The sequence below is a fragment of the Polyergus mexicanus genome, unplaced genomic scaffold (assembly GCF_030449975.1).
Source record: "Polyergus mexicanus isolate NDT 795.1 unplaced genomic scaffold, iyPolMexi1.0 SCAF_7, whole genome shotgun sequence".
Classification (NCBI taxonomy): domain Eukaryota; kingdom Metazoa; phylum Arthropoda; class Insecta; order Hymenoptera; family Formicidae; genus Polyergus; species Polyergus mexicanus.
The window spans coordinates 345,570-361,340 of NW_027223327.1; the positions used below are offsets into that span (position 1 = coordinate 345,570).

A 15,771-nucleotide genomic window follows, 5' to 3' on the forward strand; every position below is an offset into this window, starting at 1 on the left:
TACACAATAATCATAGGTATCTGCAATTTACAAACATCAAAAGAATGTGTTTCATTGAGATCGTGTATAAGTCTATATAAACATAGCTATGTGAAAAATGTATCCTCTATGGCACATGAGTTATCGCTTTATATAGGAACAATTTATCGGCGGATAATCTTTTTATATATATATATATATATATATATATTGTCTAATGACAATGGGGCATCGATTACGCTATACTCGATTAAATTGACTGCAACGATTGTACTTTTAGTAGCAGACTCTTATCTGCGGTGATCTAGAAATAGTTCATACGTGTACATATGGCGATCTTTAATAGATAAATTCAATCACGAAATTTCGGAAAAATATTCCACTGTCTAATCAAAAATTTAAAATAGTACGATTCTCTAAAACAATATACATTGATTAATATTGCAAAGTCATCGACTTATCTCGATAGGATACTTCTTCAAAGATCGTTGGATAGATTCAGCTATTGTGGATCTAAAACAAAATACATGCGCTATTGAAGTTTTTCTGTTAGAGAAACATGAGAGAAATATAATGTAGAAAATTATAATAAATTTTACCTAAAGACTTTCTGATGAAGAAGATACGCACTAACATGACCAGCATCGATGTAACGAATATCAACTCCTGGCCATATCTTATCGAGGCTCATGCAATGATCACGTGGTACATAAGCATCGTTTTTCGCGCAAACAGCAATAATTAATTCGGTATCGACAGGCAGCTCGAAATTTTTTAAATGTGTACATTCGTCCATTACACCGCGCATAAATTGCAATGCTTCGTGCTCGCGCCATTTGTTGTCTGAAAACAGTGGATGTTTCGACACTGGCAATAAGCAAACTCCTGCCATGGGGAGAACAATAAATCCCATAAAAATGCCATGCTTACATGCTGCCTAGGATTGCTAAATACCAAGATGATAGATAATAACAAACACATCTGAACAAATATTGAAATTGCTTCTATTTTATCGTTAGAAAATAGCAACTGAGATCATTTTCTATGATTTTCTATCTACTTTTTTCCCCCACAAGGTATCGCGAATTAACATATACGTTTGTATATACAAAATAATGATAATTAATCATATAAAATTGATTTACCTTTGAGGGCATTGGGATCCTTTGGTTTAAATTTGTTGGAAATCAGATTTAAGGGAAATATTTTGGCTGCTGCCTTTTCTTCCGCGATTTGTTGCTGCAACTGATTGCTCTCATTTTTAGATTCACATTTGGCAGAAATATTATTATCGCTATTATTATTAATAGAGTTTGTACCATTTATCGTATCATCTAAAGTATTATTGTCTTTACAGTCTTCTTTAGATTCTTTTCTTAACTTATCGACTCTTTTCATACTCGCAGGATAATGCTTTACAAAATGTTGGCCAGCTAAGAAAGCATCCTAAAAGTATATTTAATAAAACAATAAAAGAGTGAAAAAAAAAAGAGAAACTGGCAATATATAAATACATGCGATACATAAGACACAATAATTATATATTTACATCGTAATCAATAATTTTCACCATTTTTGCGAGGTCGTTTTGGTATATCTTATTTGAAAAATATTGTGTTTCTAAAAGTGACCAATTTATCGATGCGCTCATTACACCTTCTGTAAATACAGGTGAAGCAGTTGACCATGACAAGCAAGGTACTAACGATATCGGTTTCGGCCAATTGGTAGCTGCTAAAGAAGCCATCTGTAAAAAAAGAACAATGTATTTAAAGGTATTATAATATGAAAAGTATAATTTTATCAAAATTAAAACTAACATGTCCACCCATTGATAATCCAGTGAGGCCTAATGGACCTAATCCTTGTTGTTCGCACCAATTCAACAAAACAATCGATTCCATTATCAGGCAGCCTCCCATAATAAAAATGTCACACACATTATGCAAACTAGAACGTCTAAAAGAAAGATTACGCAATAAAGGGAAAAACTGCAAAATCTTTGCGCGATTTCACTCTAAGAAATCTCTCTCTCTCTCTCTCTCTCTCTCTCTTCGAATTAAGAATGTTATACAAACAAATCTTCCAATTAAGAATTCTTACATTTGATTATGTGGCTTTCTCAGACCATAAAATGGATTTTCCAACAATATTGAGGCTATTCCGGTTTCCTTGAGTAGTGGTTTAGCGATAAGATTTCTACGTCGCCAAAAAAACTAGTTAATAAATAAAATATAAATATTTCGATAAGAATATATAGAATATCATACCGTATTATACATTTCACAAAAAAAAAAAAAAAAAATCAAGAAGGAAAGATATAATTAATATTTACATGATCTCCTGTTCCTGCAAGATGTAAACAAATTGGCTTTATTTTATGGGAACCCCATTTGGTTGGTAAAATCACTTGAAAGTAGGCCATTTTGGTATTGTCTGGCATTATCCCTGGAAGATGTTTCTCAAAAGGTGATTCAAATTGACCTTCGATTATATGACAATCTGACCATACTTCATCCTGTCATACAGAACAGAGAGAAATGTAATACATATATACTATACATGTATGATTCTTTGGATAATTATGAAATTAATATTATAGAAAAAAATGTTGAATACTTTTGTTATTTCTATTGGATAATCAAACGGTATCATATTGTAGCACACTTCTCGATTTGATATGACTTTCCTAAATTCAAAAATCCTGTAACAAAATTGTCACATGTAGATATTGAGGATTGCAAATAATGACATATCTCATAAATGTATCTCATCTATACATAGAATAATATACAATTATTATTTTAATAAGATTTATATTACATACATGTGCTCTAGGCTCTAAGGTGTTGCATTTATTTTACATATATATAACGATTAGTCGTAATCTTTTTGCATTAATTGCAAATATATTAATTTAGATAATTAAACATTTGGTTGTAGAATTGATGGAAAAATATTAACTAATTTATAAAATATTTTTGCTAAATATTATATAATACAAAAAATATATTAAAATAATAATTACAATAATTATTGTAAAGTAAATAACTTTTTTAAATATATTACATTCTCGCGCATATATTTATTATTGTATTATTATCAAAGAATGGTAATTAAAACATTTAAAACACATCTACATAAAGATAATTTATTCATGACTAATTCAAGAAGTGAAGTATTCAACAAGTGACGTAAAATTAGGTTACATTCAGGTTAGCCACTTACCTTTTTAGAATTTGAGGGTTGCCCCATCCCTTCGTGAAGAACTTCGTGAGCAATATGCTCCTGTAAACGGCGTCCAGACGGCTTGGAGGCATCGCGATAAACAAATCAGGGTAAGTTACTGGGCACTACGTCGTCGTCATCCGATATTTTTGTGCATCGTATACGGGTAATCGAACGATCGCGCATACGTCGGTTTATTCACATCTTTTTTTTTTTCAGGTTTTGACTGTTTCACGGCCGTGAAAGCCTTTGTGCAACGGTGGTTAAGCGATGTGCTTGAGCGATGTGTATTCCACGGAAATCGCCATGTACGATCATGGATTTTGCGCGCAAAGACCAATCAAAAGACAAATGGAGCATCAGGCGATAAGCGCGAACGGCACTCGAATTTCAAGTAAGATATATATTATGTAATAATAGTTGTGTAATCAAAATCTTATTGAAAAATGTTATTTTTTTCATAAAAAGAAGTTATTTATTTTTTATTTTAAAGTTATTTTTTGTATAAAAGAACCAACGCGTCTCTTATTTTCAAAATCTTATAAAAAAATGTTTTTTCTTAACTTTCGTTTCAAGAATGGTTTGCGTTTTCAAAATAACATTTTTTGATCAGATTTCGATTACAATTGTTATGGCAGAAAAAAAGAAGGAGAAGATTAAGAGGGAAGGGGGAATAAGTTTGGAGAAATAAATAATCTTCAAATGAAGGGGGGAAACGTAAAATGACAAACTATGTTATATATTCCTTTATTCATGTTTTTGGATTTTTGATATATGCAAATAATAATTCATTAACAAATTAATTTTCATGATAATTCATTAGTTGCGCAATTCATTGCAATATACTTATACCTATAGAATCAATTATATATATATGATTGATTTTCTATAGGTATAAGTATGTATGTATGTATGTATGTGTGTACATATGTATGTATGTATGCATATACATATACATATATTGAAATAATTAAAAGCATTATTAAAATATTTTAAGAAAAATATAACGAGAGAGAAAAATATAGAAAGATAGAGTTTTTAATCCTATCATTTACAAGATATTAATTATTAAAATATTAAGATCCTCCAGTAGATCCGTTTAAATCCGATAACAGTTTCTTTGATTTTTTTTGAAGTTCTGCTTTCTTTTCCGAGCTATAATTTGACAACTTTTTTAATATATAGATTATTAATTTATTAAAAAGTACTCTTATGATGAATAATTTCAGAGCGTGTTGAAGTATAAATCTGTAATCATTAAAATGTTATACAAATATATTATGCATGAAATACATAATTATAATTTGCAAAAGCCGGATATAATGAGTATTATAAATTGCTATTTTATTGAATATGTGTGTGTGTGTGTGTGTGTGTGTGTGCGCGCGCGTGTGTGCGTGCGTGCGTGTGTGTGTGTGTGTGTGTGTGTGTGTGTGTGTGTGTGTGTGTGTGTGTGTGTGTGTGTGTGTGTGTGCGTGCGCGTGTGTGTACTCTGATATACAAAATTTTACTTACTTATAAACTTTATAAGCGATCCATTCTGAATAACTGAGAGATGTATATAAATGCGACATGTTTAAATCTAATAAGTCGAAAGCAATTAATACCATTGCTTTATAAGGCATATATATGAAAGGATAAAAATTTATTGGTTCGATAATACATTTTGTCACGTGCTCCCATTCGGGTGTAACATTTTTGAAATTAGGCGTTATCCAATATTGATAAAGATCTCGTATGCGTTGTTTTATTTCTTCAAAACTACCATGGCAAAAGTTGTATCTGAGCAATAATTTTTTTAAATTGATTAGAAAGTGAGAGATATATATATAGTTTTTGCTTCGCTAATAGAACATACACATTTAAGACATCATATTCGTATTTTTTATAATATTACTACATACTCGTCTTCCAAACCGAGATAATATCCGTAGCATCTCCACATGTGACAGAATGCATCTATATCTTTGTCGGTCGCATCGTGTACTCCAATATCTTGCGGCCGCAACAAAAACATACCTAGGAAAACCGCTTGTACAAATGCTACCTCTGCATTATTTATCCCTTTTGGTCTTTCCGGCGACTCGTTTATCATAATATAAGGCCGTTGGCCGACTTTTTCAAATGGACAAGACATAGTAAAGTCCTTGAAAAATATTTCGCGATCTGGGCACCATGGCTCCGCGATTTTAGATATAGCATCGATTTGCTCATTATCCATCTGACACAATTTTTTCGTCATCATTAAATGCAACTTATGTACAACCTGCATGTCTTTGTAGGCTTGCGTTCCCTTAACCCACGGCTCCCCGCTATACCAGCTGATTATCCGCTTTAGAGTCGATTGATATCTTCGATATTATGTAAGCATTCATAAAAAAAAAAAATGTAAATTGATATCTTTCTAGCCATAATATTTGTACAATGTTATATCAAAGTCATGTTATGTATTGATATGGCGGATTTCAATAATTATTTATTTAATTTTACTATATATATTATTGCACTCTTTTTTTGATACACACAAACATATATAGAAAATGTTATGTTTAATATAAACACAATTAATAATAATATATAATATTAATATATAATATATTGTATAATATATAATATATAATATTAATATAATATATAATATTATTAATTGTATAAACATACAATTAATAATAATATATATCTTTTAAATAAACTTGCTGCAAGATAATAAATTCTATGAGCTACAGTTTAATCTGACGAATAATTATCATAAAAAATAGAAAATTATTAGAAATAAGATTTTTTATAATTCTCCGAAATATTTTTGCACTTTGTACGCGAGCGATTATATTAGTCGAAATATATCTATCGCATTCAAATCTTGTGAACAATTCAAAATGGTTCGAGATAATACGTTAATATCTTATCGTAAAATGATAATATTTTAAATAATATTTAATAGCTATTATATACGATGTTTCACCTTTCGAATCCTAAATATGGCGTGTGACTGCGACCTCCTATAATAATCGCTTTTAGGCCATTATTGAATGAATATACGTGAATGAGTCCCACTAATTTAATAAGGATAATTGCAGCGTAGTTCTCGCGTACAAATTTTTGTCCTCTACGATACTTATCCATGTCCAACCATTCGGGCACTTTCAGCGGTGATCGATCAAAATCAAGTTGGCGGAAATAAGCCGGTATATATTTCAGCAAAGTCTCCGGCACATTTGGGTAGAATGTTGAGAGATTCTTGTTTATCCAGTGATATTGTTCTTCTATTGTCCATGTATCGAAGTCATTATGAAACAATCTTTTATCGTATGTACTCTTTAACAATAGCACTAATTTATATTCATCCGGATTTTCCTTTCTATTCGCTTGAGCTATCGTTATTTTATCCCCATAATTGAGAGGAGCCGATTTTTTAAATGTATTAATGCTCATCATTATATAATAGAATATATATAATTTTTCAATATTGCACACAACACAACCTTTCAATGTCGTAAACTATCAAGAAATGATATTCCGAAAAGAAATGATTTCCGATAAAAATAATTTTATCTGTTATATCTGTTATATCCCTACTCTTCTCGTTCTTTTTATTAGCATGATATTGCACATTTCTAATGGAAATTTTATGCTATGCTAAAGAATTTGTTGCGGAAATGATACAACCGATTATATAATGATTGAGATATATGGTATATTTAAATCCATATGATATTTGATATGGATATGGATATGATAAAAAATTTTAAGCACATTGCAGTTTTGTAAGAATAAAGATATATATGTGATACACACACTCACACACATACTTGAAATTTTTTAACTGTCATCGGTAAGACAGTAAGTGTTGAAAAAGAAGTGGAGATAAATAAAAAGAGAAAGAGAGAGAATGGGAAGGGAAACAGTCGTATAAAAATTACAAAATTTTTATTTATCTGAAATATGAATAATTGAGAGATATATATAAACGCGATATTAATGATTAGATTAGATCTAAAATCTAACAAGTCAAAAGCAATTAATATCTTCATTTTATAAGGCATATACATGAAAGGATAAAAAGGTTCGATGGTAAATTCTGTCATGTGTTCCCATTAGAATAATCTCACACATATACACATCACACGCAACTGGAGAAAAAAAAAACGATATCTCGATAGGATTAACGCAATTAATAATACATATCTTGTATATCTATTGTCATCTATTTATATCTTTCATTAAAAGAAACTTGCAAGAAATATATGCATTTGGCAATCTTGTTGCATTTGCATGAAGCTGTGCGCGACTTTTTCCTCGTTATATTTTTACACTTAAAAGCAAAATAAGAAATTAGATACTCACGTCACATCGAGGATAAAACGTTATTGTTGCAACGCTACGATAAGAAACACATTCTGAATCGCGAAAAACCACTCGTGTTTTTTTAATAAATTAAAGTACGACAGAACAGGTATATCTGGCATGCCGACTAACGTGCAACTCGTATTTCGAGTTGCGGGTATTATTATGTTTTGCATCGATCCAATATTCAACATTTTGTCCAAGCGTGCGCAGTGGATAAGTAAACCGTTTACACTACACTGATGAAACAAAACAACCTGCGGTTGGCAGCAGTCGGGAGTAAAAATTCAATGTCATGATCTTGCGAGCTCTTTCAATATATGTCATGCATACTGAATTCTATACATATGGAAAGCGCCGTGGAGTACTCAAAATGGGGGTGATAAAGATGTCATTGTGTGACTTTTTATCTTTTTCTGTTGTAGGCCTTTTCAGTGGTAGAAACAACATCAAAAGTCTATGATGGTAATGATGTCGACTATATATACATACACCAGTGCAAAAGTCTAAAAAGAAAAAAGACAAAGGTCACACAATGCCCCCTTTGTCATCCCTCTTATTATCTTCTGTTTACGGCAGGCTTATATGGGAAGGCGCGTTGCAGTATGTATAGAGTTCAATGGTCATACACTACACGAGATGATCAGCTGATGCTGATATATATATAATGGAGCCATTCTCTAATAGAAAATATTGTTAATTTTTCAAGAATTTCAAGATTAAGATAATTTCTGTAACACTTTTCTTTAAAATATCTTTATCGGGATAAAAAGCGAAAATTTATCCGAAAAAACTGCGATGCGTAATACATTCTGTATATGCTATCTTGCTACATATACGACAATAACAAAGTTAATTTCTTTAACTTATCTCTTTTCTATGTATGTCAACAGTCATACAATTGTATCGCTTTAAAGATCATTGAGAGTTTTTAATAATTGCTTTAAATTATTCCATATATAAAATATGCCATCTTTCTCTATATAATTAGTTATCTCGGAATTATTTTATTGTATGAAATATTAAGTATAAAATAATTGTGATAAGAAGAAAAAGAATTCTCTCTCTCTCTCTCTCTCTCTCTCTCTCTCTCTCTCTCCGTTTCAAATTCGTTAAAATATTTGCCATGAAAGCATCTTTAACGGCGATATCAGGACATTTTATATAGGAGAATTCACTTACCATGAAAACTACATGGGAAATCCTTGCTATTCAGTCGGGAAACGCGTTGCCGAGAATAATGAACCCTCGTACTGAACTCGATTTTTATATGTGAAAAGCTGTGAAAGGATCTTTCTCGTATTCAAGAAAAGTTAGAATGGCTTCCCTTTTCTCGACACTTTTATAGTGAGTTATAAAATACATATAACACTGAAAGATTGAGACGAGAAACCAACACGTTGTGACTTCAAAAACAATTCACTTTACACTGATTCGTGTAAACTAACCGCAGACATTATATTACCGATTTATCAAAAGCAATAAGCAGCACTTTATAAATACAACTTTTAATTGTCGCACACAAGTTTTTTTTTAAATAATTAAAGATAATAATGTGAGGAAATAAATACAAAATATTACAGCAAATTTTTTACAACGCGCAATTCATACCATATATCTTTCTGCTCCGTTAAAAGACAGCAAAAGAACGTTACAAGCTAGAAATTGGAGATGTGCCTTTAAATCAACACTATTAGAATGCATGTTTTTGTAGAAATTGCGCGCGCGCGCGCGTGTGTGTGTGTGTGTGAACAAGTTTAAATGATCGGATCAGTTCAGGTATTACTTCTCCAATTAGATTCCATCATTCTATTCTCGATTCTAATATCTAAGCTGAAAAATCTTGCGACCCGACGTAATGAATCATTCTCATCTTCCATGTTGGTGCTTGTCGACGCGTTATCGAGACCGAGCAACGAGAAAATTGCTCGTATAATAGGTGGTTGATACAATACGAAGTAATGGGAAGCACATAATACGCATGGGCGCAGATGAGGCGTTATTTATGCATGAAAAACGTTCGTTCTACAGAACGTAGAATCAAAGCCTAAATTAATACTTTATAATCTTGTGTCACTATTTCTCAATTATGTTGTAAAAGAACAGCGTGCGTGTGCGTGCGCGCGTGCGTGTTATTCGAACAAAAGAATCGAACGGAGAAAGAGAATCTCGAACAGATTATTTTATTATTCTATTATGTAATACTCTCTCATTATATCGTACCGATATAAAAAAGTAACGTTAAATATGCATTTAAAGTTGATATATAGAGTATAATTTTATTTATTTTCTAAAATGTGCTTTATGTGCAATATGTCGAATATTATACCGTAATTCTATTTTTGTTACTATTGTATGCTTTGTCTTCGAAAGTTATTTTTCAGCTTGCCTGTTTATAATTATCTCTGGTATACATGGATCATTTTTTCGGCCAATCCTGAATGCCTGCTGTCGCGTTCTGAAGAAATGAGCACCTGCTTCACAGAAGCTGCTCGTTGCAATATACCACGATGCGTTCAGCTGTGCTGCAGCTGAGATAACTATTGAGTCTGACAGAAATCAAACAAGTAATATTATCACGAAATTATCACTTTTTTTCGTATAATAAGTTTTTCTTTATGTTTGTTTTAATGTTATAAAACTTGAATATCAAATTTTTAAAGCTATCTGTAATATTACGAGAAAGTGAGATATCTTTTAAAATCGCTATAAAATAATTTTCATAAAAATATATAAAAAAAATTCACATTCAAAATCGTAAAGCTTTAAATATATCTAGTTTGTGAACATAATATGGTCCATCTATAGAGAAATTCAAATGTTTGTGCGCTTGATCAGAGCGGATCGTAAATGCGGGAGGCGGGATACGAGGAGCCACGTGACCAAGCGCGTGTTCAACAGTAACAGCTGCACTCCTTTCAATTCACGTTGAACCTTCGTCGAAGTAACATTGCAGCGATCGGATCAGCAAGTCGTATTATTCGATTGTTCGGAAATATTTTATCTCGATTTTTTAAGTGCCGCAAATTTATTCTACGTTCGATACGTACGATTTCTACGTTAATTCGGAACGTCGCAGAGATTATTTTACTTTTAACACATTTTCGAATTAAAATGATAGAGCGCGAAATTATTGTTTGCGTTTAATATGTCGATGGGATAAAAATTATGAATACGTAATTTTCAAGAGAAGAAAGGTGATCGGGTGATTGTAATCGGAGTGAAAAAATTTGGCGTAAGAATAGATAGCTTTAAAAATAATGAATAATCGCAGAAAGCCGACTCACGGTCGATGCGTGATGCTGACAATTGCTATCATTGCGTATACGTTGGCTGTATTTATCAAGGTATGTGTGCACGTAGTTCTTTTTTTTTTTTTTTTTTTTTAGATTTATTTTCACATTTGTCTTGATTTTTCAAAACAATTTACTTATTAATGCAAAACGGAAGAGTGTCTAAATAAAAATTCACAAACAGAAGTAAATTAATAATTATTATTGACAATGAAAGTATATTTAACTTCAACAAGTATCTACAGAAAAATTGGAGGTCGTTCAATCTCCATCGAGTTTGACATTCAGCAATGAAAGTATTCTAGGATACAGTATACGTTTGACAGAGAGCTGTATTTATCGAAATAGGATAAATTGTATAAAAAAAAATTTGATCACATCGCGCCGTAATTTATCGGTAAAAGATATTTCAATAATATTAAATCGCTTTTATATTTGAGTTAAATACAAAATTATCGTCGTCGTCTTTAAAGAAGAAGGGAGAAATAGAGAGAGAGAGAGAGAGAGAGAGAGAGAGAGAGAGAGAGAGAGAGAGAGAGAGAATACAATCACATCTCATTGCTTGTAAATTCCCATATATTATATGCCCTCGGATTTAGTGACTTTATTAAACAGAATATAGACCTAATTATCGGCTAAATACTTTTGTGAAAGAACAGTTAATAACGTAAAGATGAAGAAGAGCGATCAAGATAAAAATCGTCATGCGAGAATTTCGAACGCTGATTTTACGATGATAATTATTATTACCCGATTCATCTTGAAATATCGCACATGCGAGCGCATCTTTATAATGTACAGAATATATAAGTATGGATAAAGATAGATGAAAGAGCACGAGGGTTGAGCCGAAAATATCAAAGTTACCCGAACATTTAAACGATATACATACATATGAACAAGCTATGATGCGTAGCAATCGAGAATACTACGATTATCAAAATTATATATTTTATTACTTTGTCTTTATTTATACTTATGAAAGAAAAAAAAAAAATGTTTCACATTAAAATACTCTAGAATTAAACATTTTATAAAAAAATTAATTTGTCAAAAATTAAATTTAAAAGAACTTTTCTGTTATTTATATAAATTAGGTTCTAAACTAACAGATTTTAAATCTTATGAATTATAAAAAAAATTATCTCTTATTAGATACCCTATAAAGATTTTATTTAAATAATAAAAATCAGAATTACATTATAATTATTTCGTTTTATATATATATGAGATTTATAAAGATCGATCATATTTTAATTTTAATTAGTTAACATTTGATCAAATTATATATATATATATCGCGTATCAATATAACATTGCCTTTTCTAAATAAAATATGAATATGTGTATCTTGTTAGATATTTTACATCGGACCGTAAAACACTCGGCATGCGTATTCAAAGAGTTGAACGCGCGAACACAAAGCACGAGTAGAGTGCATATGTCGTTTGCAACTTGTGTTTGTGTCGGGGGCCCATGCCGCATTATACAGCACGCATTCGTCTGGCATATGTTAGTCGGCGGGTTATTCGGTTCACTGGGGTACGTCGTGCTTTATGAGGCTCATTAGTATGCCATGGGAACCCGGAGACGGCGGTTCCGCTGGCGATGCGATTTTCGCGATGATCTTCGTCGGGCCTGACTCGCGTTCTTCTACGCCCTCGCAAGGAACGTTTAGGTGTGCGTTATAAGAAATAGAGGGTCGTGCGCGCGCCCGTCAGACACACACACACACACACACACACACACACACACACACACACACACACACACACACACACATTCAAGGATATATCGGCGTCGCAGACGCAAGAAAAAACAGCGTCGTTACCACGTAACATCACGTACAATTATCTTGAATACGATATGCTACGTGTATCGGCAATTTGCGTATATCAATCTAACAGGTGAAAACAGAAAGAAAGCACGTTTACGAAACGGTACTTTGTAACGTACTCGTATACATAGTTTTACGAAAGAGAATGTGATGTATTCGCGTCGCAAGTCGAATTACGCGAATAAAAAGGAAAGATAAAGGAAGGAGGGGGAGAAGAACATACACACGCCCGATTGTAGAGACGCGGAATTTCAGAGGGAAGGATGTAGAATTCTAGCTAAAGTTTCACACATACGTATTTTCGTATTGTTGTGAATTATTGACGTGGAAGAACTTGTCAGTTCGAATGGCGCCTTGGCGCGCTGCAAACTGGCTGAGATGTACCTTGTTTACGCGGGTGATTGGTGAGGTCTCGGAGGGTACCGGATCTCATTAGCATTGTGAGAGAACTCGAAAAGCTACGACGATTTCCTTCGCGGTACAATTGTCGCGATATTGCCAGTTATGTTTGAAGGAATGTGAGACATTCGTTCGCTGAATAACGAACGTAATTAACATAATTATATTTGCACACAATCGTGCCTTTTCGTCTGATGCGCACTTTATTCGCAATGTCGAAGCAGTTACAAGAGTATGCTCTTACCTCTCTCCCATCCAGGTGCGCGGTGACCTTCGTCGACCCACGGAATATATAGGTGGAGGGCAGAGTGTTCGTGGAACAATAGGGTGCGTAGTGGTCAAAGATAATTATCGCGGTTCTCGAAGCAGCTGCGACTCTGTGAGCGAACCCTCGGGGTAACCCCGGTGTCTTCCTCCGGGAAGTAGAACCGGCCGTTGTGTGCTCTGTGCTGTGTGCTCGACCGAGGAAGTCAGGCACACATAGATACTAAGGGGAGAACCCAGTCTGGCGTGACTCCGCGGGTTGCTGCCTGTTGCAACTTTGGCGGTACCCTCCTCCGAATATCTCGAGGCTTTGCGGTTTGTTCGAGTTCGTTGAAAGCTTCCTGTCGGAAATAACACAGGAAAGTAGCAAACGTATAAAAAAACTATGAATATATAATAGAATATATGCGAAATATTACGTATTCTCAATTTTTGACGATTCTTCATATTGTGAGTATACTTATATATAATATATATTTAAAAATTTATTATGTATATATTTTATACGCACATCTAATTATTGTTATTTTCTAATCTTTGATATATATGGTAGTTTCATCTTTTACATGACGTTACACAAAAGTGAAAATATGATATTTAAGGCGGATTTAATAAATATTTCATGTTTAATATCGATAGAGCAGAAATCGAAAAGATTCGATCCATCGTAGAGTAAGCGCATCGACGACGGGTTTGAATGAAATATCTTATCCTATAATAACGTTTGGAACGTGTCTCCGTTCGGCTTCGAAATTACAGCAATTTTTCTCTCGTGCGCAAGGTATATCCGCCTCTTCCGGTGACAAATGAAAGTGGGCCACGTTCCCTCAGGTGAGCCGACGAGGATAAAAATCCAACCCTGACGCGATCCTATATATATATATATACGCGAATCTTTCCACATAAAAAAAAAAAAAATCTTTGCTAATTATCCTCATGGTCGTAGAAACGCAACAGAGTACTACGATTACTTACAAATTTAGCGGAAATGATTTTCAAAGTTGTTTTCGAACATTGATGATGATGATTTTGTTATTTTTGCTACTGTTTAATTGAATTAAATTTTTTTTAAATATCGTTTATTTCGCAAACACGCAATGAACGAAAGAACTTGAATGAAAGAAGACCAATGTCCAATTTTCGTTAAATCATGCGAGTTTTATATCGCGTCGTGCACGTGCATTCATCGATCAGCATTGAAATTTATCGGCATCAATGGGTCTATGAAAAAAAAAAAGGGAAACAAAAATAGGACACAAAAGGGACAGCAATTACCGTTTCCGTTTCGTTCTTCCATTCCGGAAGTTTCTATTCATACTCGTTACACTGTGAACGCAACATTACTTCCGTCATCATCGTTACGGATCGTTTGCCGACACCGCCGTTCGATTTGTCATCAGATTAAATCGATGCATCGCGGTTGTATCGCGAGAAATATCTTTGTCTTATATATAAGGGAATTATTCTTCTTTCTCATTTACTCTCGTCTAACCCCCCCGGAAATTCTAGTATCGACATAGCGCGAATTTTGTATGACGATCGCGTTTCTCTACACGCGTGCACAAGTAATAGTCGGTTTACAATGTGCTGGCAGAAAATCGGCGGGAGAAAGATTGGAAATCGCCAAAGGCAATTCTTAACATCCAAAGATATTCTTAACATGATGCAAATCCTTTTTCTTTCTCTCTCTCTCTCTCTTTTTCTCTTGTATCTTTCGAACGTGATGTTGACATTTCGAAAGCGACGACTCGTCGACTCGTCCCGAACACAAGAATATTCTGCGGTTTCTGCGAACAAACTTTTTCCCGATCGATAAATCTTGCTCAGGCAAAATCGCGTCTTCGCGATTGCTGCGAGACGTTCGAGGGTATATATCTTCGTCGAAGAATGTGACGTGCCTCCCACTTTGTGCAATTACCTCGAAGAAGCTTCGGAGATGGATATTCTTTGCCTCGTTGATGCTATTCTCCAAGTATTCTCGCCGCAAATTTAACGTCAAATATAGTTGCTCGGTTCATAACTCACTTCGGTACTGTGAATACAATTTTCCGTGTATTAAAATTCTATTGAAATAAAGTATAAAACAAGTTTCTTCATTTATATTTATTTTTAATATTCTTTTATATTTCCGAAGATTAATTTGTTGACAATTGCTTGATGTTTAATGGCTCATTATTGTTCAATTCGCTAACTTAATAAAGTGATTATCGGCTTCGAAGGGTCGCAACCCTTAACTAGCTAGGTTTGCCACAACCGTAAATTGACAGCAGGCATCCTTACATGTAAACGTGACGGCTCGTGTTACGTCTAAGATGAGGTGACGGGCGTTTTATTGAACTGTTGGAAAAATAATGCACATTTTCTCAAAGAGCAACTTTGCATTATTAATCATGCATAAATACATAAGAAATTGACAATATTTTTAAT

The 15,771-nt window shown here is 33.3% G+C and overlaps 3 protein-coding genes and 1 long non-coding RNA gene across 11 annotated transcripts in view; 1 reads left to right on the plus strand and 3 right to left on the minus strand.

The window, feature by feature from the left end:
• LOC138934680 (protein ABHD18) lies at positions 1 to 3,594 on the minus strand. Of its 4 annotated transcripts, none has more exons than XM_070298681.1 (9): positions 3,208 to 3,594; positions 2,599 to 2,683; positions 2,315 to 2,497; positions 2,083 to 2,195; positions 1,800 to 1,938; positions 1,550 to 1,726; positions 1,125 to 1,425; positions 579 to 864; positions 1 to 492 (listed from the first exon to the last, which is right to left on the minus strand). In XM_070298681.1, exons 1-9 carry the CDS (start codon positions 3,297 to 3,299, stop codon positions 429 to 431), a joined length of 1,440 nt encoding a protein of 479 aa, XP_070154782.1. In that variant the 5' UTR covers positions 3,300 to 3,594; the 3' UTR covers positions 1 to 428. The 4 variants fall into 4 exon arrangements, with proteins under 4 accessions (XP_070154782.1, XP_070154781.1, XP_070154783.1 ...); XM_070298680.1 differs by having other exon boundaries at positions 1,529 to 1,726; positions 3,208 to 3,593; XM_070298682.1 differs by having other exon boundaries at positions 579 to 822; positions 1,529 to 1,726; positions 3,208 to 3,592.
• The window catches only part of LOC138934683 (tumor necrosis factor receptor superfamily member 4), a 17,247-nt gene continuing 4,665 nt past the window's right edge, over positions 3,190 to 15,771 (plus strand). The window contains exons 1-3 of one of the 4 annotated variants that reach the window (XR_011447164.1): positions 3,190 to 3,317; positions 3,427 to 3,601; positions 7,977 to 8,166. Coding sequence is in view for 2 of the 4 variants with exons in the window: in XM_070298690.1 (XP_070154791.1) it covers positions 10,812 to 10,898 (87 nt within the window). In the remaining 2 variants the exon portion in view is untranslated. Of the gene's footprint in view, positions 3,318 to 3,426; positions 3,602 to 7,976; positions 8,167 to 10,491; positions 10,899 to 12,588; positions 13,795 to 15,771 lie in introns of those variants that run through there. The other 3 variants (XR_011447163.1, XM_070298690.1, XM_070298691.1) reach the window with 3 other exon arrangements.
• On the minus strand, positions 4,109 to 7,823 carry LOC138934674 (uncharacterized). Of its 2 annotated transcripts, XM_070298673.1 has the most exons (5): positions 7,552 to 7,823; positions 6,170 to 6,470; positions 5,112 to 5,558; positions 4,723 to 4,989; positions 4,109 to 4,455 (listed from the first exon to the last, which is right to left on the minus strand). In XM_070298673.1, the coding sequence occupies exons 2-5, from the start codon at positions 6,328 to 6,330 to the stop codon at positions 4,284 to 4,286; spliced, it is 1,047 nt and encodes a 348-aa protein (XP_070154774.1). In that variant the 5' UTR covers positions 6,331 to 6,470; positions 7,552 to 7,823; the 3' UTR covers positions 4,109 to 4,283. The 2 variants fall into 2 exon arrangements, with proteins under 2 accessions (XP_070154774.1, XP_070154773.1); XM_070298672.1 differs by lacking the exon at positions 7,552 to 7,823 and having other exon boundaries at positions 6,170 to 6,705.
• The window catches only part of LOC138934685 (uncharacterized), a 7,637-nt gene continuing 1,857 nt past the window's right edge, over positions 9,992 to 15,771 (minus strand). The window contains exons 2-3 of the long non-coding RNA XR_011447165.1: positions 13,325 to 13,685; positions 9,992 to 10,100 (exon numbers count right to left, since the gene is read on the minus strand). This is a non-coding gene — a long non-coding RNA (uncharacterized lncRNA). The remainder of the gene's footprint in view (positions 10,101 to 13,324; positions 13,686 to 15,771) is intronic.